A 27,677-nucleotide genomic window follows, 5' to 3' on the forward strand; every position below is an offset into this window, starting at 1 on the left:
GTGACTTAGAATAGTAAAATGAAGGCCACTTGGGAAGCAATCCCAGGCTTTTTTGCCAACACCAACAGCAACCACCACCTACAGAGCCTTGCCTCACTCTGGCTTTCTCTGTGTCCCACCAGCACTCAGTGGCTTACTAAGGATGGAAAGCAGCAACCTTTGGCTTCAGATCAGGCATTGTGTCACCTATGCAAATCCATCCAACTGCATATGAATCCCTTCCTGCTTCTCTCTTCCTACTTGGGTTAAGGCCCTTGGATGCTCATTTTAGCTCCCTTCCTATGACTTTGTTTTCCATCTGGTGGCTGTGCTTTCAGAACTCTGGGCTCTGATGTGGGTGTGTCTTTTGATGCTCCAGTACACACATGCTATCCCCTGCAGTGAACTCACCACCCACCAGCCCCTCTTCACCCAGTCTGGGACTTTTTGGCCTGCTCTAAATTGGCCCTGATGATAAGTGTGGGATTGTTTTGTTTTCTGCATGCTTTAATGAGGCTACTTTGTTAAAAAGTTTCATACATTGTATTCTTTTTTCTGATTATAAAAGCAAAACACACTTATAAAAGTAAAAGCAGTACAGAAATTGTTCATGAAAACAGCAAAAATCTCCAGTGCTACTCTCACTCATTGTTTGATATGTATTCTTCTTTCTATGTGCATGTGTACATGTAGGGGACCACCCTGTGTGGGTTTGGGAATTGTAGCCTGGCCGCAAGCTAGCCCCACCTCCCCCAGGAGGCCTGTGAGTCTTGACCCTAAGAACAGGAAGGCTGGAGACGGACATGACCTGAAGGCCCATTCAGGGGGTTCCCGTGGGAATTGGATTTAAAGAATGAATATTCTGCTTTGATACTTGCTCTGTTTTCCTCATCTCTTAAGTTAGCTACAGACCCTGTGTAACATCAAGTACCTGGAAGGTGTATTCACTTGATGTCCATATGGTGCCAGGATGTCTAGTGGACTGTGACCCAGAATGCTCACTGTGTTCCTTACATTGTTATTAATAACCAGTGATTGTTAACAGTAATCCAAGCATTTGAAATTGATTGATGATTTATGTATCCTAACTCTGTATCCCTTGGATACCCTTCTCAATAAAAGGAGCTTGGAAGGCTTAATCGGGGCTTTTCTCCCCTAGAGAGATCAGCAACCTTTCCTCCTCCCAGACAAAATACACGTTTGGGTTACTTATTGTCCTGAGACCGCCTCTGGACAGTGAGTTTCCACTGAGCCAAGGGTGCTGGGGGTGACCCGCCTCATGTACACACATATCATCCCCCCAAGTATGATTGCTCTGAATATTATGCATGTTCTGTGCGCACTGTTCTACAATGTGCTCCTCTTTAATAGTATCACATAAGCTTCTTTTTGTCTCAATGTATATAAACTCTGCTTGTTTTATTCATTTATTTTTAAATCCTTGCCTGAGGATAACATCCATTGATTTCAAAGTGAGAGAAAGAGAAAGAAAGAGAGATGAGAGAGAGAGAGAGAGAGAGAGAGAGATTAGTTGCCTCTGGTATGTACACACCCTGATCAAGGAGGAACCAGAAACCTAGATATATGCCTTGACTGGGAATCGAACCCATGACCTACTGATGCACGTAATGATGCTCCAACCAACCGAGCCATTTGGCCAGGGCAACGCTGTTTGATTTAAAAGTAGCCCTAGAGAATCCCATTTTGCTGATGTCTTTTAGTTTATCAATCCCATAGTGATAAAAGTTTACTTTTATTTTATTGTTGTTTCTTAGAAAGAATTTGCTTTAATAAATATCTTTGTACAGGTATCTTACCTCATTCGTGTACCTGTTGTTCTAGGCTAAGTTTCTTGCAATGGAATGCTGGATCAGAGGGTATAAGCACCTAAGGTTTTCATGAACATTTTGCCTTGAAAATATCACACCAAAAATATATGAAAGGTCCTGCTTCTTCACACTGTCAAAAACACTGGAGCTCATCAAAGTTTTTAACCCTTGACAATTTAGGGTGAAACCTGTCTCTTTGTTGTTTTATTTTGTATTCATTTAATTATTAAAGACAGTAAGAATTTTTAAGTGTTTATTGGCTATTGATATTTCTCTCACAGGGAGGCACTGGTAAGTCCCTTAGCTATTGCCTTTATTGATTTGTTGAAGCTCTTTATACAGAACTTTGTCATGTATTGCGATTATTTTCCTGCCTTATGCTTACCTATTAAATTTGTGAGGTTTTTCCAAATAGAAATATAATATTTAATGTAGTTGACTCTGTTAATTTTTATCTCTATGTTTTTGATTATTGTATCATAAGAAAGAAGACCTCTACCTTAAGAGTATGCATCTACACACACACACACACACATTTTCCTACAGTTTATCTTAAAAAACAATATTATTACTAATTTTAGTATAAAGTTTGAGGTTGGACCTTTATATGAAATAAAATGTTATTGCTGATGTTTCAGAGGGTGAGAGCTGGCCATTGCTGGGGCTCCTCCTCCTTCCCCTCCTGTGAGCACTGGTGTCAATGGGCAAGAGAAATCACTTAGGGGCTATGGGCTACAGTAAGTTCTCTTCAGGGGCTCATTTTCAGAAGTCCACAATATAAGCTATCCAGAAGTAAAATTAGCTTTACTTACTTCCTTGAATTAGTAATATTGTCCTGATCTTAATAATAATTTTGCCATAACTATAAATTATCAACCTCCCCCTAGCCATCATGTTATCACTATTTTGAAAATTTTCAGGTCTCATTTAACTCTTTATCCCCAGGACCTTCATATTTAATTTTTGGTATCAGTCTGTTGCCACTAAGAAATGCTTGATTTTCTTTGTCTCCTTTTTTTAATAACCAATTTTTCTCCCTGGCAACTGTTGACATCAATTAAGCCTTAGTACACAGGGGAGAAGTCAACTTAAATATTTTCTCTTATCTTTTGTGCAATGATTTAGTACAAAAGCTCTTAAATGGCCTGTGCTGTACAGACCACACTGGGGAATCCACTGTTAGTGTCATTACGAACTAACTAGAGATGATGTCTGCATCCGCTGTGGCCTTCCAGTAGGAGACCTACATCTAAGAAAGGTGACTAGCTGTCTGTATTATGATCTTGCACTGATAATGTAAATAATCCTAGAAGACATCATGTTTGAACTTTTTCTTGTTAGAGGAAAGACATTCTGGATATAGTCAACAAGTCTTTAAAGGTTATTATTATTTTTTTTTTGTAGTGACAAAGAGCAGGCAGGCAATGAATTCGAATGTAAAATATCAGCATACAAAAGTACAAGAAAAACTATCCTTTCAGACCATACCATTATGGCATGAGGTTGCTCATGGATAGAAGAAAATAACCTTAACACTTGATTAGTTTATATGCAGAGTTAAAACATGGAATTGATTTTATAAGCTGATTGCCTGCAGGCTGTGAAAATAGTGAAAGACAGTAGATAGGGAAGTTAAATAAAGTGACTCCCCAATTATCTGGAAAAAATGCTGGGGTACCTTATCCCCAGAGAAAATTATCTGTCATTAGAGGTTAGTTTTGGAAAAGGTAGCTTAAATAAGGTTGCTAAACATCACTAAGGCAGAAAAATATAAAAGTACATCATTATTTCTTTTCACATTCTTCTCAGAAATATTCAGGCTAAAATTTGTTATCATTTTTCCATTTCCCTTAGAAATTCCTTTGCTGATATCTGAATCATGGTAAAAATAACTTTGAAGTTGGTTTGGAAAACAGAAATAAGTCATCATCTTTCCTGACCTTTGGCTATACTGAAGTTTCTAAGATTAGTATAACAAAGCATTAAAAAGAAAACTCAGATCTATCTTAATAGAAAGATCGACCTCCTAAGTACTTCAGTATTTACATACATATTTCTGATATCTTTGGCACTTGGAAATATGAAAGAAAATCAAACCTCTATTATGTCAGTACTTTGAATGATATTTTCCAAATATTTGGACACAATTATTAAAGAAAATTGCTTGGAAATAAATACCAATTTAACAACTTTTGATTGTGAAATTCAAAATTTTTTCATAAACAAAATCACATGGTGGGCAAATAACCCGGCAGTAATGTTTGGTCATCAGCTACTGTGTAAAATAGGCAATGGCTTGAAAGTCTTTCAAGCATTTGGTAAAGCAAGAGCCCTCAAGGCATGGAAATCGCTGAATAAAAGGGTGAGTAAGTATGATGAGGCGATGATGATAGGCTTGGCTTCAGATATATTAGCCTAAGCTCGTAAAAGACTCTCCTATTCATTGTCAGTATATTTATGGAGCAGCATGGCCCAGGAATCAAGGACAAGAACTCAGGGTTTGAGTGCTGGCTTTGATATTTACTAGCTATGTGACCTTAAGTAAATTACTTAACCTCTCTGTGTCTCACCTCAGTGATCTCCTATTAAAATAGGGAAACATAATACCTATTCATAGAGTTGACATGAGGATTAATAGTTAATACTTACAAAGCACCTAACATGGTCTTCGCACATAGTAAGCACTATGAAAGCGTTCATTAAATAGAATAAATTACTGACCAAATACTTTTGAAACACTGTTGTCTTAAAAACTCCCATTTTGTTTAGAATGTGTACATGCCTAGTTCCAAATGCTCACACAAGAAACCCTCAAAACATGCAGCTTTCAAGCATTTATTTCATACTTTGGGACTAAAATGTATTCTATCCCTCTTAATACAGTGAACTATCCATTTCTACATGTTTATCAAACACAGCTTTTCAGATGAACTTTGTGTTTTCAGTGTTTTATGCTTTTGTTTAAAACAGTGTCTAAAGATACATTTTTCATTTCAGAATCAGGGTGGACTTTAAAATTCAAGCTATATTAGAATTCTGTCCTTTGCATATAGGACCTAAGAGTGGGGATGTGGCTGTTAAACTGGTTCTTTCAGCATAACTGTATCGACTAAAAAGAACTATGTCAGCAAGTGGCAGCTTTAATTAGCAGTTTGTTCAGCCACTACCACTTAGCTTGGCAGTTTTACTATTTATAAAAATAAAAGTTTCAGATGTGGTGGGATACAGCTCCCCAGGGCAATAGGAAAGTACAGGGGGAGGACAGGGAGGGGCCAGCGGGGTCATGCCACAGCTGTCTCCCGTGGCATTGTAAATCAAGGCATGATTCTTACATGTGAGAATATTTTAGCAGAAGGGCCGGGGCAGCTGGGGGCAGCTGGGTTGGTTGGAGTAGCTGGGGAAGAGCCTCAGAGAAGGTAGAAAAGAATATGAATTCAAGGCCTTCTTTTGCCTCTTATTTGTGTACTTCAACCTATAGGGTCAAATACCCAGATAACTATAAAAATTCAAAAGTATGCCCTGGCTGGTGTGGCTCAGGGGATTGAGGGCTGGCCTGTGAAACAAAAGGTCATCGGTTCAATTCCCAGACAGGGCACATGCCTGGGTTGCAGGCGAGGTTGCCAGCTGGGGATGTGTGAGAGGCAACCGATCGATGTATCTCTTGTACATTGAGGTTTCTCTCCCTCTCTTCTTCCCTTTCCCTCTCTCTAAAAATCAATAAATGAAATCTTTAAAAAAATTCAAAAGTATGACAAAAATGCAACATAAAATTTCCACTTAAAACATCATAAACTGTAGAACAAGTAGTTTAGCCTTTTTTTTTTTTTTTTTTTTTTTTAGCTTGAGGAGACCAAACACTTCCCTGTGAAGGCAGGGTCTCAGTCTGTACTGGTCATGCTTGTAGTCCCCAGTGGCTCAATGACCATTGGTTGAATTAATTCACAAATTTGATTAATTTCCTTGTTATGTTCTCCTATGAATGACATTGCTGGAATTAACATGGCTCTAAAAGTCAAGGCATCATTTAAAATGGTATTTTTTAAAGTAATTTTTAAATTAAAAATTTTTTTGTAATTTTAATTTTAAGAAGAATTTTTACAATGTATCAAAGCAACAGCTGTGGCCAGGATTCTCTCCCTTTTAATTTCAATATGATGAAGTCAGAGAGTGTCATCCTGTAAAACAGAAACAACATGATGCCACTTTTAAAAGCAAATGCTTTGCATTGTACAATTTTTTTTGAGAATCTGACGATTTACTTTTTAAATTGAATTTATTGGGGTGACATTGGTAAATAAAATTATGTAGGTTTCAGGTGTACAATTCTATAATACATCATTTATATATTGTATTGTGTGTTCACCACCCAACTCAAGTCCCCTTCCATCACTATTTACCCCCCTTTTACCCTTTCCTACCTCCCCTACCTCCCCTCCCCACTGATAATCACCATACTGTTGTATGTGTCCATGAGTTTTTTTTTCTTAATCCTTTCACATTTTTCACCCAGCCCCCAAACCTGTCTTCCCTCTGACAGCTGTGAGTCTGTTCTCTGTATCTATGAGACTGTTTCTATGTTTTCAGTTTGTTCATTAGACTCCATAACAAACCCAATTTCACTGAACAGAGAAAAGAATTAAAATGAGATGATATTCATATTAGGAGGGTCTTTGCCTGATCCAGCAAATTTCTATTTTCTCCCTTTTTATTCTTCCTCCACCATACCCGACTCCATCCCTCCTTCCTTCCTACTCTATCAGCAATATAACAACGAACATAATCAAGTCCCTGTCCTCATGGAGCAGACATTTCAGTGGGAAGAAAAAGACAATAGACGTGCAAACAGTTAGTTAAATGATATCATTTCAATTAGTGATACATGGAAAATAAAATGACTCCTATCATAGAAAGTGACTGGACAGTGGGGGTGGGGGTGGGGAGCACCTTCGATTACAGAGGTCAAGGTGGATTAAGATCTGCATGAAGAGAAGAGAACAGCCATGTAAGAATCTGGGAGAAAGGACATTACAGACAGTGGGAGCTTGTACAAAGAAATTGATAAGCTCTGATTTCTCTGCTTCAAATTTTATCTTGCAGATTAAATTCTTTTTCTCTGCAAACTCAGCCCCAATTTTCTAACAACACAGCAGATAACAGCTTTCTTTCAACCCCACTGTCTAGCACAGGGCCTGGCATAGAGTAGGGGTTTAACAAAAGCGCAATGGCTATGGGTGACCTTTGTCAAGCTCTAAACTATCAAGCACAGCCACCTATGAGCTGAGATACAAATAGAAGCCTCAATAACTCATAGAAAGGAGCCACTGGCAACAAAATGGAAGGTTTGTTATTAATGCCACTTAGATAATCTTTCACTTTTCACATAACTTTGGCCTTGCCAACTTGGCAACTTACCATGCCCAGTGTACTCAAAAGAATCTGCTTCATCAGGGGTATCCAGTTCATCCACATTGATATCAATTTCATCTGGACTGTCCAGGTTATCATCAGAGAGGACAGACCCTTCACTTTGGTCCAGAGAAAGATTGATATTTGGGGCTGTGAGCTTGATTCTCTGAGGATGAGTGCCATTAAGATCCAGAGAGTTAGGAGGTTCTAAAGAAGAAACAGAAACGACATCAAGTATTAGACCACCTACCTGGCTGCCAAGAGTGGGTATGGGCCCCGGTGGAAACAAATTTTCAAAGCCCTTTCAGCAAAGGAGCAAAGGCATACCTACTAAAAAATGGTTTATATGGAATTTGGATCCCCTTCTTGACCAGCAGGTCTCAGCCCCATCAGTCCTGGCCATGCAGAAATAGGAAGTCGGAGCCATTGTTAAATGGGCAGAAAACTAGTTTTTAGAACTGCCCTGTTGGGGTTTGAGAACTTGAAACTGAAATAACATTGAAATGAATTTTTATGGTGCATACTGTGTAAGAGAAACAGTTAAGCTTATATACATCTCATAATGGTTCATGTAGATTTTAACTCCTATGGAATGGAGGGTAAGAACTTGATCTGTTATATTCACAGATACTCCCAAAATACTTTTCTTTAGTTTCTGATAACTCTGAGTATGATGTGCAGTGACCTTTCTTTGGCTGGCATTATTTATTTATTTTAAATAAAACTGAGGTATCCTCCCAGTTTACATTTTTTTGATCAAGCAGTCATTATCTCTTATGCCAAAATTTTTTGTCATTGATCACATGCCATAAATGAGAGTCTTATGTTAAGGTTCATGGAAATAGCTACTACATTTTAATTGTAATATGGATCTTTTCACTAATGCTAATGTACCATTCACTTAACAGAAAAAGAGGTGGAGAAGTAGCTTTTAATCAAGCTGATAAAATGAAACACTTCTAAAAATAGAAATTTCAGGATTCTCAATCACAAAGTATTTTGAAGTCTATCTGGTATACCTCTCAATTCTGAAGTTCAAATCTGGTCTTATCCTAAGGAAGTTGACATTGTTTCTTTGCCATTAAGATGTTCTGTAAAGAACATCACCCTAAATGTGTTTTGTGTAATATTTTTACGTAATTCTTGAAGAAAGTTTCTAGCCCTGGCTGGTATGGCTCAGTGGATTGAGCATTGGTCTGAGAACCTAAAGGTTGCTGGTTCGATTCTGATCAAGGCATGTACCTGGGTTGCGGGCCATGTTCTCAGTTGGGGGTGTGCAAGATACAACTGATTGATGTTGCTCTCCTTCTCTTTGAAAATAAGTAAATGAAATCTTAAAAAAAAAAAAAGTTCCAAGTGACAAATAAGTTTGATAAAATAATGAATTTGTATATTATAGGAATTCTTAGAACAATAGTATCCAGAAAAAATTTTTTTCGAATGATAGACATGTTAAGGAATTGAAATTAAGCTAGTGCAACTGAAGAATTTAACTTTCCAAATTTATTTTAAATTTTAATTAATTTAAATAGCCACATGTGCCTAATTACTATCATAAAGGAAAACAATAGCTTTAGTGCCTTTATTATTATAAAGTGCATCATGAACCTTGAAGAGTGGAGTAGGCTCAGAGTGGCTACCATGCTTACTTGGCCATAGAACATTAAAAAATAATTATTTCACATGACTAGTATTATGAAGAATACAAAAAATAAAATTGACTCCCTTCTATTTTAGGCTTGGCTGATAAGGTCAGGATTCAAGATCTTGGTATGATCCTGAAACTAGACAGTGCAAAGAAGTATCCTTAGTACAAAGTGGAAGAAATATAGATTACAAAAGAAACCTTAAAATTTCTTTTTGAATAAGCCTTGGGTTATAACCCTTAGGAGTATAGGGGTGTTTCTTTCTTTCTCTCTTTCTTTCTTTCTTTCTCTCTTTCTTTCTTTCTTCTCTCTCTCTCTTTCTTTCTTTCTTTCTTTCTTTCTTTCTTTCTTTCTTTCTTTCTTTCATCAGCTTACTGAGCCTTCTTGACATCACATTTCTAATTTTAAGCATTCTCACACTTCAGCATAAATTTGGTGAACTTAGATGTTAGTTAGAATTTGTCATTATCATAAACAGTAGCTAATTATCACAGGAACTGAAAACATTGGCAGATAAGGTCATGGCCCAGGATATAAAAGGCAGCCCACACTAGTGAGCATCAATATTCAAGTTAACTCTGAAATTAAGCAAATTGAACCTAACACCTTCTTCACACATATTTTTTCCCTCTTTTCACAAGTTGGGTGCATAGGAAATGGTTCTCTCACTGAATAATGAACACATTTGGATACAGAACACCACTGAAGGAAATGAACAAGTGGTCTGCTCACCAGGCCTCATGTCTGCAGCATTGGGACTCAGCATTCCCTCCTCAAAGGGGATGTCCATCCCCACATCCTCTGACAGTAGTCTGAAAAAAAGCAGAGCAGAGCATGTACAAAGCTGGATGGGGCTTAATTTTCTTTGGAAAGGAAACCTGGAGGCTCCAGGATAACATTTTTAATTCATTTGGAATAAACCAAGTATGGGAACTGAATCCACTATAGGTGGCCACAAATGAGCAAACATACTTTCTCAAGTTACTGTGAATGAGAACCACGGACCCCTGCATTACTCCGTGTGTGCAGCCAGCTCACATAAGTAAACACACCCCATAAAAATACCCTCGGAAACAGGAAAAGCAAACAGTAAGAAAATACACTTAAGGGTCTACACACACACACACACACACACACACACACACACACATTTAGCAAGAAAGCAATATATGTGCTTTGGAATATAGACAGACCTGACTTTGTATATATCTCTTCCTCTGTGTAAATTTGAGCATTTTCCATAAATAGCTGTGGGCAGAGAAAAAGTACACGCTGCTGGTCTTACTTTCTTTATTTGTAAAATAGTGATATACCACCTACTTCACTGAGTTTTTAAAAGATTAAGCAATGACTGTAAAGTGCATAACATTCTTGAGAAGGTACCAACTAATGTTATTTTCCTTAATTCTCTAAAAATTTAAAAATTCATTGTGAATTACATACTGGTGAAGATGATTCTAGTCATGAGTTACTATCTCTTCCTTCTAGTCAATGCTGAGCCCAGGATCATTTATATTAGCCTACTTGATACAAGTATAGGAGAATAGAAGAATCTGAGGAAAATCGTGACAAGTGTATATGATCTTGTAGGAAACTGACCACTACTTACACTCATTTCCCCTTGACTTATTTCCATCTCCCATCCCTTGTTCAATAAGTCCTTGTTTATCATGATAATATATTTTTCTTCTTGCTGACTTTTGTATTTCACTCATCTAGGGTGAATCCTTGTGATATAGGCACTAATCTAAATTTAAACATGATAAACCTTAGTGTTAAAGTTCTAAATTTAGTCCATCCCTTTCTTATTGCAACTTTTCTCCACTTCAATCTGGGTCTCCCAAACATTTGGAGTTTGCTTCCACAGATGATTAAATTCTCCAGAACCCAAGTCAAAACCCTTATTGTCAATAACATTATGATGAAAGCAAAATTCTACATTTCTAATGATAACTGTACTTCTTCATTTATTCAACAAATATACATTGAGCATCTATTATGAGCTGATAATATAGAGAAACAAAAGAGACCAGTCTCATTCTTGTGGTGGAGATGGAATGGTGGGGTTAAAATAATGATGACTATCACCAATAAGTTCACGCTGCTCCCCTGAGAGAAGTAAATGCCTGTGTCCTTACCCATCAACTCCACAAACCCTTTCCAAAACACCACCTCACGGAGTTTCTTTCTCAGCACATTTGCTGTGCTTTCTACCCTGTATGTTCTCTAAAATGAATGCTGCACTCTAACGGAAAAATGGTGAGCAAGAGGCTGGTGTGTGAGTCAAAGGCAATAATGTATTGGTAGGAACAAGGTAATCTGTGCCCAAAACAGACACATCACACAGGGTGGCAGCAAACCAAACCGTCTGTTGGTAGAGGTGGGACTGATGAGGGAAAAAAAAAAGGCCTGAGTAGGCCCCACTTCTAAAAGTCCTGGGACCCAGAGGGATGGATGTCCGGGTTGCCCATGCTGCTGCAGTTTTTCAGATTTCTTTACTACAATGATCCCTTGTCATCTGACACTTTCTCTATGTGTTCTCCTTGACACTGACCCTGCAGTACCTGTAAAGTGGCAAAATGCTGCTGTTAAGAGCAGCTGGATTCAAACCTTAGTTCTGTCCTTTGTCACATAGCAAGTTATTCAGTTTCCTCACCAATAAAAGAGGAAGGATGCGCAATGCCTAAAATAACACTGAAAGAAAACAATGTTATCTGTTACTATTGTAGTTCTTTTTGCCATCTATTACAATTGCCTTCTCTATTAGCCTTGAAACTTCATGAGGACAAGAACCGAGTCTGTCTTCTTTACCATTATGTTCCCAGCACCTAGTAGAAGCAAGTCCCTGATAAATAAGTGAATTGAATTATCAAGGTTGAAATACCCAAAATGTACATATACATTACTTATTCTAGTCCTCTGCCTAAGAATCAACCCCCACTCCCCACATAAAAAAAGATATCATATTGTTACAGAAACAGGGGTGTTCCAAAAAACCCCAGAGTTTGCAGCTGGGGGATGGGGAGAAGGAAGCAGCTTTCAGAATGCCTCCACATGCCTGAGGCCGGTGGCTAGTGTCTTTTTTTATGCAAAATGGCTTTAATGCATCCAAAGCCTCAGGTAGATGGGAGGAGTCTTGAACCAGGGGATAGTATAGAGAAAGCACACAGAACCTGCGTAAGGTTCTGTGAATGGTCAGAACTGGTTACCGCACCCACTACATCAGAGGATGTAGTCAGGGATTTAAAAATAAGCGGCAGACATTTTAGCCGGGCTGACTGTGCGGATTTAACTAAGGTTAGGGCTGACTGTGCGGATTTAACTAAGGTTAAGGCGGACTGTGCGAATTGGACTAAGGCTGAGGCTGACTGCGGATTACAAAAGGACTAACTATCCAGTTTACAAGGAGGCTGAGAATCCATGAGGTTCTGGATTAAAAGCTGGTGGACCCCATAACACAGACGAGGTCTCCCCAATCAGAATTGAATGATTGGCGGCTACTGGTAAAGCTGAACCGTGTTTAGAAAGTAGGGAAAGGGTTTCTCTGACTTTTCTAAAACTAGCCTGGTTAGGTAGGGGGGAGGCAAGGATATGTGTTTATGGGTGTTTTAAAGAACATAAGACTTAACAACAGAAATCCGCAAATAACTAAATCTATATAACTGTTAAATAAACTATTCTTTTTCTTTTCACTAAACTCTGGTATTGAGAGTTATAATTTTGGCGGCGGGCAATCGGGCCCCTAACTAAAGAGCCCGCGGGTTTGTTTTCAACTGGAGCAGCCCAGGGGTTCTGTAACAATATCACTATGTACCTGACAGAGCACATCAGGGTACTGGCCTTAACTCCAAAATAAATATAAAGAGTTTTAAAATGGATAGATAATATCAGTCTTAAATTTTTGTAGGTTTTGTTAATGTTTGTAAGTTATGGGCAACATCATGGGAGAATCGAGAGTCCTAGAGATGAGATTATAATTCTGGGTTATAGTTCCACTGTTCGTACTGACAAGCTGATTAACGCTGAGAAAATTAGCTGACCATTTTTATGGTATTAAATGTAAATAATAAATACCTAACATCACAATGACTGTTGAGAATATAGTACGTATGAAAGTACTCTATAAATTACAAAGCACTGAGTAAGTTTAAGGTATTACCTTCCCTCATTTTTAACATAAAAGCAGGATTAGCGATTTAATTGAAATATGTGTCATGGCTGGACAAAACATAACTAAGGTTACTATCCATAATTAGGGTATTAACCTAGGTAAGGGAAAATTTCAGTACCTGTACAAATCTCCACAGGGCCTGTAAGTGCCACTGAACTTTAGTGAATAGATCCTTTGTCTCTCAATGCTCCTTTGCAACACGGAGCAGAGACCAGGTCAAGAAGGTGCTGGAAAGCCAGAGGAGGTGTGAATGCGGGAAGGTAAAAGCCCAAGGCTGTGAGCAGGGGGAATCAGAGGAGTGGCACTCTCACAAACACATGAATATTGCAGAAGGCCGTGGGGACATTTTAGGAAACCTCAGCGACAGAGAGGGAAAGCTGAACCCAGGTTGCACTGATTGTAAATATTTCAACCACCTTCATACATCAGGTCCATACATATTTGTAGAAACGAAGTGGTCAAACAGAGTCCTTGGTGACTAAACAGGATGGAGTTTTATAATTAGTAATGGAAGCCTCTCAGGATCTGTTAGGTAACAAGTCAGTCCAGCCTGAAGGGCCGTATTTCCCTGTCAATCCATAGCTACTACTTAATTTGGGGTTTTCTGTGTACAAATTGGAGCTACCAAAGAGGCTCAGGGAGTCCTAAACACCAGTTTGACTATTATGGCCCACATCCCAAACAGATGCTCAGCTCCACGTCTCCATCTAGAGGACGAATCCAGAAGTGTTGTGTACAATGGTTTATAATCATTAGAAACCAGCTATTTCATCAACTATTTCTGGACTGTGGCCTTTGGGGTTCATGGTAAAATTGTACTTTCCTGGTCTCCTTGAAATTGGGGTGGCCACGTGACTTTCTTTGACAAACGAAATGAGAATGGGAGTGGCAGGTATCACATGTGGTCAGAAGAATCAGGAGCAAGTGCCTTGGCGGCCGCCGAGGGGTTCCGGCGGGCTGTGTCTGAGTTACAGAGCGGGGCGGAGGCCCAGACCAAAACTTGTTGGATAGGTGAACAAGAAACAAAATTTGCTGTGTTTTTCCTGAGATTGAGTTTCTTTGTTACCATATCTTAATCTAGCCATTTTGGCTAGTACAGCTGGCCTTTATTGATTGTTTTGAAGGCTCAAAACATATCTGTCTCATACCGTGCCCTATTTTGGATAACACATTTTCCACATTCTCAGTCTCAGTTCATGTCGATGGTACACATCTTGTCTGCGTTGCTAAAGCATGAAAAAACGTTTTAAAAAATGGGGACAAAAGTTAGGAAATGCATCAACTTCTTTTAGTTATTCCATAAACATGAGTATTAATAAATCATTTGTTTTTTTCATAGCCATCTAGCACCTGCAAATATGCTTAATGTTTTTCTTTAAACTGACTTATTTTAAATAAATTTATTTTGAATGGAATGTTTGTATCACTAGTATTTATGAATATTAGAATCCTCACCTAAAAAAAGTCATATAAATTAATTATAATAAAAATAAAACAATGCTATTAAAGTCAAGGTAAAACCCCTTGGGTTCTCACTCTGAGATGTTCTCTCCTTGCTAAAAAGTACCTGACAAGGTATAATGCCATATAAATACAAAGCTGTGTTGTATAAGATAGAACACCCCAAAAGTATTTAATACATTTCCAAATTAAAACAAAAGAAAACAAAAAGCAGATGGCAGATATAGAGTTACTCTAGAAATCTGATTGGAAGCTCGCCCACGGGTTTTTGGATGGGACATAGGCTTTAGGACCTCACAGGAGAAGTTATCTCCAGGTACTAGAAGAAAGACCTCGACCAGAACTTTCTAAATGAGGCCTTTAACCCTAAAGAACTGCCTCCTAATGAAAAGGGGTGAGAATAAACTCTATCTGTTGGCCTTGGAAAGTACAGTCAGCCTGAAATCTTGGGTGGAAAATAAAAAGCAAGCCAGGAGAATTAGAAACACTGTGTGCAAGCATGTCTCAGTTTCTATTACCCGAATGATGCAGGAAACCCGAGTCAGGAAATTAAAATGAAAATACATCTAGGGCAATTGAAGACCTAGCCCCAGTCCTAGGACTCCAGAAGAATCAACTGGGACCAGTTAGTAGTGCTACTTTTACAATTTGGGATTCACTGGAAATCTACTTAGGAGAAAGGAAAACACCCTCAGAAAGATAAGCTCATACCAAAATACACCCTCCCCCCCAAAACTGTAAACTACACTGGAAAAGAAACACTGTGAGGGATTGCCAGCAGATATAGTAGACAGAAGAATTACCAATAAAAGTCCTAAAAAAATATATGAAAGAGATTGTAATGAACAGAGAGTAATTTTAAAACCTTCATTGTGATAAAGCAGGTGGTTGTCCTAGCAGGTAGTGTTACTTACCCTGAGTAGCCATGTTGCTTAAAAAAGGAACATCTATAAATAAAGCATAAGTGTTGAAAATAAAGTCACATAAAAAGACATAACAGAAGTAGTAACCACAGGAAAGCAAGTATCAACAATGTTAACATCAAATAAAAAAGACTTTAGTCAGAAAAGCATTTTAATGATAAGAAAGTTATTTCATGATTTAAAAGTCTAACTGGGGAGATGTAATAATCCACAGTCAATATGCTTTTAAAAATATAGCCTAAAAATAAGTAAAACAAAAGTTAAATGTAAATTATAAGGAGAAATTAATTCCATGGAACCCTGGCTGGTTTGGCTCAGTGGATTGAGCGTCGGCCTGCGAGCTAAGTGTCGCTGGTTCGATCTTCCAGTCAGGGCACATCAGAGAAGGAAAACTCTGACTCCAAAAAACCTCCGCTGCCTTGCGGCATACCTCTTCAGGGGAAAGGCTAAGGGAGTAAACCCCGACAGAAAATCCGGAGCCGGAGTCCCTAAGGCGGTTTGACGTTGTAGTCAACACCGGCAACTCCTGCGGCGCACCTGAAGCCAAGCTGTATTGACTCCGTCTTTCCCTTGGATCCTTCAGCTGCGAAGAGAGGGGGGGTCTGCTGCATGGGCAACAGCAGACCCTCCATATTACCCTGCCCAGGCTCTGTAGCTTCAGCTTCACTGGAGAGGACACTCCAGCGTCATCGCAAGATGTCGATTCAACACGGGAGGAGACAGATACCGTGTCACTCCCGAGTCGGACTGCACAGCCATTCTCGGCGGTGCAGATAGACTCTCAAGAAGCTACACCATCGTCTCTCGAGACGGACGGCTGCCGACGACGAATTCCATGGGAGAAAATTTGAATATACTTCTCAAGAATTTATAAATCAATCTGAAAAAATGCATAAGAATATAGAAGATCTGAATGATGTAATGATATAGCTTCATCTAATGGACAGATCTGCACTAAATAAAAATACACAGTTTTTTCAAACTCACAAAAACTGACTATATAGAATGTCTTGTAAAATACCAAAAGTCAATATTGCATGTAGCATATTCTTGGACTTCAGAGCCACTTATCTAGAAATCAATCACAAAAAGAGTTTGAAAACTGAAAAACACACTTATATGTAACTGAACAATAAAGCCCTATGTATCAAAACTTGTGAAAGCAGGTAGAGAAATTTCTAGAGAAAAATAAAAAGCCTTCAATTCAGATATTAGAAAAAAATTAAAAAAGGACTGAATTAACTAAGGGTTCAACTCAACACAGGAAGCCGGAAAAAGAACCATGCTCTTATGGGAACCAATGCTATTTATACTAAATCTGTACACCCAGGTTCTTTTCAATAAGAAATGAGCAGTGAACCAAGACTTGGCATGCACACACATACACACAGAAGTTTTAGATGGTAATGTTTCCTGACAGGCAACACCCAGCAGCTTTTTTGGGCAGTAAGATTGGCAATGAAAAAATACAACTCCGGAGAAGTAGTATCGCAGGTTAAAACATTAATTGTTCTTTAGAAAAAAACCAGAGGGTTATGCCGCTCTATTTTGGGAAAATGATTACAGAAAGATAAAGTTGCTTTATGTCAGAGTTCCTAAAATTCTCTTGGCTTGTTTCTAGTCAAGTAAGATATACGAACTGATCATGCTACTTTCTATAGAAATGGAGATAAAAGAAAAAAAGAAAAAACAAACAAAACCTTTCAGGAGGTGCTTGCCTTCCTTTGTTAAGTACATAAATTAGCCCTGAAGGCCAATGGTTGGAGGATTGCCATTTCAGGATTCTTGTCTGATAAAGTAGGCTGCACAATTTGAGGTAAGATTGTACCTGGCACTCTAAGCCCTGGGGCACTTATCGAATTACTCTACTAGGAGGCAAGACTGGGTTTCACACTCAGCTTCATCAAGTCAATACCAAGAAAAGGATGGGAGCTTAGGTTTCATCACAGGAAGCTGAGTTTGAGCCCATGAAATGAGGCCTTTGGTGACAATTAGCTATCCAGCTGGGCCTCACTCACCCTAGAACATAAGTGCTGTGGACCCTACTAGTCAGCTGCTGAGGTAGATAAAAACAGGGGTGAAAAGAAGGAAAGTAGATGACAGTAAGTGAAAGTAAGACAAGCACCGGGCACTCACCCAATTGGCACATTCTCTAGGGATTTTGCAAAAACCCACAAACCAGAGCCATCTGTTCTTGGAGAAGAAGGACACTATGCTGTCTCCTTACTCAGGGCTGGATTCTAAAAATCTGTAGGCAGCAAAAACCACTTGAAGTATAAATGACACTTGGGTAAGTTCTTGAACTGTTCCCTGAAGTATAACATAAGTAGCTGTGTGTATAAACTTCTTTACAGTAAATCATGAACACTAAAGTTTGAGGAACAGTGAGCAGGAATAGAAGGAAAACCTAAACACCAATGAAACCATTTGCTTTTGAGATAACTAAATTCTCCATTGTGAATGGTGGATGCCTGCAGGGCAGGCACTGGCAATACTTAGCTAGGGCCTAGCACATGGTGGAGGGGACTAAATGCCTTTCAAACAAGCACCCTGATTTAGAGATGTGAAGACACCCTGCTCATCTGGTAAATGCTCCTCATTCTCTCCACATATTGGAACGTGATCATCAAAATTCTCTACCCAAAAATTACTTCTGATAAGTTTTGTGAAAACATAATTTAGAAATGTTAGGCAACCTTTTCGTATGTGAATTATAAAGAACTGCTGTAAACTTAACAGGTCAAGTTCACCCAGTGTAGATTTCTCTGTGCCCTCTCCCTTAACAATACAAGTGCCTCTCAGACAATATTAGGAGCAGGTGGGGGTGGGCAAGGCTAAGCAAGGATGAGGTTCTTAGGAAGCAAGGGGAGGGGGTTGGTGGAGAGAAGTGCACCAATGTCAGTCTTCAAGATGAAGTTAAGTCTTCAGTGCCAGGGGCAGCAGCTTCTGTGGGATGGCCAAATGACCAAAGCCTTAGCACAGACTCCCGGAACCCTGCCCACCTTCCACTTCAGCAGCTCAGCACCACCTGGAATTTCTCCTTTGTGCAGACCAGTCTGTAAAGGCCTCCAGGTCCTAACGTGGAGCCCAAGGAAATACACTCATGAGGGTTCCTCTCCCCTCACAGTGCAATGCAATGGCTGCACTGTCTTAGATTTATTTCCTTCCCCCAAGTCTTTCAAGAGCATGAACAATCTGGCACCAGAACTGTGAACAACAGGCGCCTACATACTCTTCGAACTGCTGCTCAAGCAGTTATATCTGCTGATGTGCAAGGCGTGGTAGAAGACTTCAGTCTTTAACTTCTCTAGAGCTGGGGTCAGCAAAGTTTTTCTGTAAAGGGCCAGACACTAAATATGTCAGGCTTTGCAGGCCATGCAGTCTGTCACAGCTACTCAACTCTGTTGTAGCACAAAAGTAGCCTTAAACCATATGTAAATGAAAGGGTGTGGTTGTGGCCCAATAAAACTTTAGGTACAAAAGTAGGAGGGAGATCGGATTTGTCCTGGGGTTCTAGTTTGCTGACTTCTACTGCAGATTAAAACAACTGAAATAAAATTTATTTTCTCAAAGTTGGATGTATTTTAAAAGCTTCAATATTTGTGCCAGTGGCAGCCCCCCACCCCAATGTGGTTGTGTGAGTATAAAGTGCCTAAGTTAATGACAGTTGGGGGCTCTATTTGTCACAATTTTAAATGCAGTAAGCATAGAATACTCACAGATGTATACCAAGATATATGTAAAAGATGTTTACTGTAAAAAAACAACTTTTTTCTGAGTAGTATAAATTTGATGATGATACAAATATGAAATAGTTTAAATTTTCTCTAATCACTGCTATCCCAAGCGTACTATTTTGATTCTCCCTTCCCTACTTCATGCTATCTTGTCACTTTTAGTTATTAAAATCAAATTCAGTTAAAAACTGAAAATTTCTCTGGCAGTTATAAAACAGTCACAGGGATGTAAAGTACAGCACAGGGAATGGAGTCAGTAATATTTTAATAACTATGTACAGTGCTAGGTGGGTATAGACTTATTGGGGTGATCACTTTGTAAATTATATAAATGTCAAATCACTATGTTGTACACCTGAAACTAATACAATATTGTATGTGTAATTAAAAAAATTAAAAATAAAATAAAATTAGAAAAAATAAAAAAGGTAAAAATAAATAAAACTGCTAATTTCTCATCTTAAAATCTTATCTTTCACTCTCCTACTTCATGCTGTCCAATGTTGTGCCTCAGAAAATTTGGGCTAGGACAGGCTCTTCCATCCCTCCTACTCCAGCACCTTAGATGCAAGAGAGTGGGCTAGGTGGGAGGGTGAAGTGGGGCTGGGGAGAGGCTGGACTGTTTTTTCATTTCTCTTCCCAGTCTGGACCTGGGGAGGGCGTTGGTTCTCCCTAACCCTCTCCCTCTAGTCATCCTTGTTTGAGTTGTTCCTCAAGGACCTGTTAGGCCTCCCCACTGCCCACTCCTCTCTGGCACCAGAGACCAGACCTGACTCCACATCTTCACCCTGTCCTCCTGGGCTGGCATGGCCTCAGGCTGAGACCTTCCCACCCTTGGGGGTATATCAGTCTGCTAGGGCTGCCAGAACAAAGTACCACAGACTGTGTGACTTAAACAACAGACATTTTTTGTCTCACAATTCAGGAAGCTACAAGTCTGAGGTCAGGGTGTTGGCAAGCTTTGTGGCATCTGAGGCCTTTCTCATTGGCTTGTAGATGGCTGTGTTCTCCCCGTGTCTTCACGGGGTCTTCTCTCTGTGTCTGCCTGCGTCCTAATCCCTTCTTAGAAGGAGGCCAGTCATCAGATTAGGACCCTCCCTTTAACGATCTCTAAAGGCTATGCCTCCAAATATAGGGACTTGGGACTTCAACATCTGATTTGGGGGGTAAGGGGGACATAACTCAGCCCATAACAGGTGGGGTACTACAAAATAGCTCAGTTCCCCTACTGCCCATAGGGTCACTGCACTCATAGGGTACCTGTGCCACTCTGCCCCACTGTGCAGTGATGGTGCAGGTCACCCCACAGCTACCCTTGTTACAGAAACAGGGGAGTCCAGAAACAAACCCTGGAGTTTGCGGCTGGGGGATGGGGAGAAGGAAGCAGCTTTCAGGATGCCTCCACACGCCTGAGGCTGGTGGCTGGTGGCTTTCATTATGCAAAATTGCTTGGATGCTTCCAAGGCCTCAGGTGGATGGGAGGAGTCTTGAACCAGGGGACAGTATGGAAAGCACACAGAGCCTACGTGGGGTTCTGTGAATGGTCAGAACTGTTGGCAACACCCACTGCGTCAGAGGACGCAGTCAGGGATATATAGGTAGCTGCGAACACTTTGGGGGCAACGGCGCGCTCTGGGGCTGTCTCCCTCGCTGGCGGGTGTTTGCAGGGGTGCTCTGGAGAAGGAGAGGAGATCCACGCAGTTTACAGAAAGAAGACAGTTCACAAGGAGGCTGAGAATCCCGGCGGTCCTGCATTGAGAGCTGGAGGGCACCACAGCACAGAAAGGACCTCCCCAATCAGATTGAATGATTGGCAGCCGCTGGTAAAGCTGAACTGTGTTTGGGAAGTAGGGAAACGGTGTTTCTGACCTTCCTAAAACTGGCTAGGTTTGGTAGAGGGGAGGCAAGGATATGTGTAACTGTTAAATAAACAATTTTCTTTTCACTCAACTAAAGTATTGAGTTGTAATTCTGACGGCGGGCAATCGGACCCCTAACTAAAGAGCCTGTGGGTTTGTTTTCAATTGGAGCAGCCCAGGGGTTCTGTAACAATTTTGCGACCCAGATGGGACTCTGTATCACCCTAACACTCTTTTCATGGCTCAGGAAGGATCAGGACAGACCCACAAGTCTGCTGCCTAAGCAGACATCCAACTGGGATTGAGACATTTTCCTCCCTGTAGAAGGTATTCTGAGCCTCCACCTGGGATAATGGAATTTTGACTTTTTATTCATTTACTTTTCTGTGTTGTTTCAATTTTTAAAACATAAGACGACGACGACGACGAAGTATGGGAAACATTTTAAAATAAAGGGATAATTTAAATATAGTAAGATTCTGTAAGAGTGTCTAAAAATCTTCATTTGGGCAAATTCAAGTTAACATTAGAAAAAAATTAAGTGCTCAGTAAGGAGTAATTTCAGGTGTTTGTAAGTAGCAATATCATGCCGTCACATCTGACTGTCATACCATGAGGGCTCTTAAATGTTTTCCAGAATAAAGTGTAGGAAGCAGCAGATAGAGCAAAGCTCAGGAGCTGAAATGTCAGTGTCACCGGAGAAAGGCAGAGAGGCCCCGCCTTCAGTTAGCCCATCGTGACGGAGGTGCCGCTGCCCCTTCTGGCCACGTGTCTATCACATTCGTTCATGCTCACGAGTATGTTTTGAAGGCCTGATCTGTGCAAACAGTGAGGATATTAAAATAAATAAGACTCAGCCTCTACCTGCTCCTCAGGGCCCTGCTGATTCATCTCCTGCAGTAGGTTGTTTTAAATTGACCCAACCACACCCTTGTTTTTCAGTATCTGCACACTTTATAGTTTCTTTTCCAATAGTCTATTCTTTTGCTTTCTTTTCTTTTGCTGCTTCTTTGTTTACTTTCTTAGAGTCACAGCTTTTTGTTTTTCAGTTTTGGATTTGTTTCTTTAGTTTTTTCTTTTGCTTCTGAAAATTACACTGTTTTATTTATATTCTTGTTCTCTTTAAAGAAAAAAAGAACCTCCTTGATTCCATGCAGTATCTCTCTGACTCTAAAAGTCTTTATACTTTTAAAATTAACAACGTTTTTGATGGCATCCTTTTCGGGCATCATTTTCTGTTTTCTGTTTCCCTGCTGAAGAAACCAGGGCGGAGGATGGAAAGAAACATGGCCATCCGGATGGGCTGACTGTCAGCTCCTAAAGGGCCAGCTGGTACTGTGCTCCTCAGAGAATCCCCGGGGGCCGAGAGTGCTGCCCAGCACCTGGTGAGCATTTGTTGGATAAATACATGATAAATACTCCAGTGTCTGTGCCTTTGGTAACACCATCCCACTTCTGCATTTCCTGCCTGGTGGGCTAATTGTTCCTTGCTTTTGTCTAGCATAAAGTTCCTTGATCTTTTCATTGCCACACAGTCACGGGCTGTGGTTTCAAACAGAGTCACCTCTCAGAACCCAATGACCCCAGGAAGGAGGCTGGGGCAAGATGTGACATAGTCCTGGAATGCACTCCCACAGTCTATTCCCTGTGTGCTCAGGCCTGTGACCGACAGGGACAAACAGAAACAAACACACAAGGAGGATTTGTACCTGAGATATCCAAACTATCCAGGTGGGGAAAAAAAAACACAGAAAGGGCACTTCCAGTCATTTGTTTAAGTGAGAGCTTCCCAAAGCCTCTGGCCAGAGGAGAGCTTCCATAGATCCAGGCAAAAGTACCCGCTGCCAAATGGGTTTGGGAAACGCTATACGTTATAGTCTCCGTTTGGGACTTTATAATGCATGTGAACCTGTCATGGACTCTGAGATGTCCTCTAGAAAATAAATGTTTGATTTTGTTGTCTTGTTTTAACCAAGGAATCTTTTCTTCTTCTTTTTCTCTTTCTCTTGCTCTTTCCCCTTCCCTACCTCCTTCTCTCCCTCTTTCCTTCCCTCCCTCCTTTCCTCCCTCCCTCCCTCCCTCCTTTCCTTTCTTCCTTTGTCCCTCCCTCTCTTCTTTCTTTCATCCTTTCTCTATTTCAGGGAAAGCACAACTCTGAGACAAGAACCTAGCAAATACATCCTAAACTGCCATATAGTATTTTTAATCTTTTCAGAAAGGGTACAAAATAGCACTTGAATCTGGGCTCTGAACTTTTAAATTGGTGAACTTAACCCTTTGAGTGCCAACATCAAGTGAGCGGCGCTGACAAATTTTCCCAAAAGTGCCAGCGTCACTCCCAGCAACTATCTTTTTGATGGCTATAAATGCAAATAACAATGGAATAATTTGTATTTTTTGTTTTGTTCTCTTTTTTTTGTACCTCAGGTTATATGTTGATATAATTTTTTCTCATGTTGATCCAAATTTTGAATTACGCTTGGCACTCAAAGGGTTAAGAAAGTTACAGCCTCAGTTTCCTCATCTGTAAATGAGAAAACTAACACTACCTACTTACGGAGTTGTAAAAATTAAATGACTTGATTTGGGTAAGGATAGAGAGCACACTGCCTGGCCCATCACAGTTGATGCTACAGAAAGGTTAAATATTGTGCTAATTATTACTTCAATGATTTGCTAAAAATTAGAATAGAAAAGTGGTTTCCAAAAGCAGGTACCTTGGATTCTATGAGTATTTTTTGCAGAAATAGAAATATCCATCTTAAAATTCATAAGGAATTTCAAGTGAACTCAAATAGTCAAAACAATCTTGTAAAAGAACAAAGTTGGAGGTCTCCTACTTCTTGACTTCAAATTTATTACAAAGCTGTAGTAAACAGGAGGATACAGTCCAAGATGGTGCAGTAGGTGGCAGCTTCATTCAACTTCTCCCATGACCACGTCAAATTTACAACTAAATTCTACAACAATCGAGCTGGGCACAGACTAGCTGAAGGGAAAGGTCTTATAACTCGGGATTTACAGAGGCCACTTTGAGACTGGTACGAAGGGTGGAGATGTGAGATGAGCTGGCCCCACACTCAGGTGCAGCAGTTGAGAACCTGAAGGGCTATCCCAGCTGCAGAGGTCCCCCCTGAGATGCATGTGGCCTCAACCCCACACTGGCCTCCTCAGCCTAGAGCACCAGTGCCAGGAAGATAAGCCCACAGAACATCTGGCTTTGAAAATCAGTGGAAATTCATTTATGCAGGGGAAACAGAAGGCTCCTGGAAACCCAGGCATCCTCTTAAAAGGCCTGCACACAAACTATTACAGGCACTTACCAGGGGCTCCAGTGAAGGGACAGCAGCTTGGAGGGTGCCAGAGTCATATGAGGAGGGACTGAGATGTGTGGCTTCAGAGAGAAGGCTAGAGGGACAGCTGCCAATGTCCCTGTGTTGAGTCCCTCTCCTGCATTGCCCGAAGATGTCATCTTTCCTAAATTGAACACTCTCCACTTAGGGCATTAGCTTGGTGAGCTATACTAGCCCCACCCTGATAACTCTCAGAGGCTCCTGGCTGTAAACTGTCAGTGGCAACCAGCCTGGGTCCCACTGCATTGCAGTTCTTTCTTAAAAAAGTCTCAAGGAATTGGGGGCAGCCACTTGCAGTGCCAGAGACACACATGGAGAAATTGAGTTGTGTGACTTCAGGTCCAGGGCCATTTACCTGTATGTCTGACACATGTCACTTTTTCTGTGTTAAGCCCTCCCTCCACCTGGCCAAATTTTAATTTGTTTTAGCCTAATGAACTCTACTGGCTCCATCCTGATGACTCCTTGAGAACCCTGCTACAACATAAAAAGGTCCACAGGCCCAGGTGGGTGGTGGCTGGTATCAGTGTACCCTGAGATTTTTGCTGAATGACCTCAGACCCAGCACTGGCACTGAGTTTGATTCTATATTAACCTGGTGATCACTACTTGCCCTTACCTGGTGATCCCCTGAGAATCTGCCTCTTGCAACTCACATACCTCCTGAGGCTCTTTCAGTGACTGAGCCAAATCCTCATTACCAGCCAGCCTGAGGTTAATCACACACACAGACATCTAAAAGCAATCAAGGCTCAAATACAACAGGAATGTATACACAACACACACAGGATACAATAATGGAGCACCTAGCTCAGGGGATCAGGGAGAATGTACTACTGGGCACCAAAGGACACCAACTACACAAGGCCATATACTATCAAAATTAGGAGATATAGCAGCTCTACCTAATACATAGAAAACAAACAAAAACAAAAAAAACAAAAAAAAAAAAAACCACACACACAGGGAGTCAGCCCAAACAGAATATGAACAAAACATGTCCCAAATGAAAGAACTGAAGGAATCTTCAGAAAACAAACTAAATAAAATGGAGACAAGCAAACTATCAGATACAGAGTTGAAAACAATGTTGATAAGAATGCTTAAAAAACTTAAGGGAAGAATAAATAAACTCAGTGAGAACTTCAACAAAGAGAGCATTAACATCATAAAGGACATAGAAACCATAAAAAAAGTCAGGAATGAAGAATATAATAACTGAAGCAAAGAATACACTAGAAGGAATTAACAGCAGATTAGATGAAATAGAGGGTCAAATCAGCAATTTGGAAAACAGGGTAGCAGAAAACACCCAAAGTTAAAAAAAGAAAAAAAAAACTGAGGACAGTTTAAGAGACACCTGGGACAATAGCATCATGGGGGTATCAGAAGCAGATGAGAGAGTAAAGGATTGAGAACCTACTTGAAGAAATAATGACAGAAAATTTTCCTAACATGATGAGGAAGGAAAACATAGAAGTCCAGGAAGTGCAGAGAGTGCCACATAAGATGAATCCAGAGAGGCCAGCACCAAGATATATCATAATTAAAATGACGAACATTAAAGACAGAGAGAGAATCTTAAAAGCAGAAAAAGAAAGACAGTTACCTAATGGGGAGCTCCCATAAGACTGTCAGCTGATTTGTCAACAGAAACTTTTCAGGCCAGAAGGGATCGGCATTAATATCCAAAGTGATGAAAAGCAAGGACCTATAACCAAGATTACCCAGCAATGAAATCATTTAAAATTGAAGGAGATGCCCTGGCTGGTGTGGCTCAGAGAATTGAATGCCAGCCTGTGAACCAAAGGGTCGATGGTTCAATTCCCAGACAGGGCATATGCCTGGGTTGCAGGCCAAGTCCCCAGTTGGGGATATGTGCAAGACAACCACACATTGATGTTTCTTTCCCTCTCTATCTCCCTCCCTTCCCCTCCCTCTAAAAACAAATAAATAAAATCTTAAAATTGAAGGAGAAATAAAGAGCTTCCTAGTCAAGAAAAAGCTTAAGGAATTCATCACCACCAATCAGTATTACAAGAATTATTAAAAGAACTTCTTTAAGAAAAATAAGGAAAAAAAGAAACATAAATACAAATAATAAAATGGCAATAACTGCATACCTATCAATAATTACTTTACATGTAAATGGATTAAATGCTCTAATCAGAAGACACAGGGTAGTTGAATAGATAAGAAACTAAGACCCATATAAATGCTGTCTACAACAGACACATTTCAGATTGAAAGACACACACAGACTGAAAGTAAAGAGATGAAAAAATACATTTTGTACAAATGGAAACAAACAAAAAAGCTGTGGTAGCAATACTTATATCAGACAAAACAGACTTCAAAACAAAGGTATAATGAGAGACAAAGAAGGATATTACATTACATAATGATAAAGGGATTAATCCAACAAGAAGATATAACCTTTGTAAACATTTACATACCCAATATAGGAGCACCTAAATATATAATGCAAATATTGATGGGCATATAGGGAGAGATCAACAGTAATATAGTGATAGTAGAGGACTTTAGAACCCCTTGAAACCAATGAATAGATCTTTCAGACAAAGGTTCAACAAGGAAAACATTGGTCTTAAATGACACACTAGATTAGAGGGATTTAATTGACATCTTCAGAGCATTTTACCCCATGCAGCATGGATCATTCTTTTCAAGTGCACATGGAACATTTTCCAGGATAGACCATATATTAGGCCATAAACCATGTCTCAATACATTTAGGAAGACTGAAATCATATAAAGCATTTTCTCTAACAACAATGGTATGAAACTAGAAATCAATTACAAAGGAAAAACTTAAAAACACACAAACACATGGAGGCTACATAACATGTTACTAAACACTGAATGAATCAACAATGAAATCAAGGAAGAAATTTAAAAAAATACCTGAGAAAAATGAAAATGAAAACACAACAATTCAAAATCTAGGGGATATAGTGAATGCAGTCCTAAGAGGGAAAATCATAGCATTAAATGCCTACCGCAAGAAACAAGAAAAATCTCAAATAAACAATCTAAGCTTATACCTAAATGAACTAGGAAAAGAACAATAAACAAAGCCCAAAGTGAATAGAAGGAAGGAATTAATTAATAACAGAATAAATAAATAAAATTGAGTCTAAAATAACAATATAAAAAAAATCAGTGAAACCAAGATCTTGTTCTTTGAAAAGATAAACAATATTGATAAACCTTTAACCAGACTCATCAAGAAAAAGAGAGTACTCAAATAAATAAGATTATAAATGAAAGAGAAGTGACAACTGACACCATA

The 27,677-nt window shown here is 39.7% G+C and overlaps 1 protein-coding gene across 1 annotated transcript in view; it reads right to left on the reverse strand.

The window, feature by feature from the left end:
- Nucleotides 1–27,677, reverse strand: part of PRUNE2 (prune homolog 2 with BCH domain) — a 260,827-nt gene that overhangs the window by 30,056 nt on the left and 203,094 nt on the right. The window contains exons 10-11 of the mRNA XM_090274188.1: nucleotides 9,593–9,672; nucleotides 7,221–7,421 (exon numbers count right to left, since the gene is read on the reverse strand). Of these exons, the coding sequence (XP_090130314.1) occupies nucleotides 7,221–7,421; nucleotides 9,593–9,672 (281 nt within the window). The remainder of the gene's footprint in view (nucleotides 1–7,220; nucleotides 7,422–9,592; nucleotides 9,673–27,677) is intronic.

Source organism: Furipterus horrens, unplaced genomic scaffold, assembly GCF_987537825.1.
Source record: "Furipterus horrens unplaced genomic scaffold, mFurHor1.1.pri manual_scaffold_4, whole genome shotgun sequence".
Classification (NCBI taxonomy): domain Eukaryota; kingdom Metazoa; phylum Chordata; class Mammalia; order Chiroptera; family Furipteridae; genus Furipterus; species Furipterus horrens.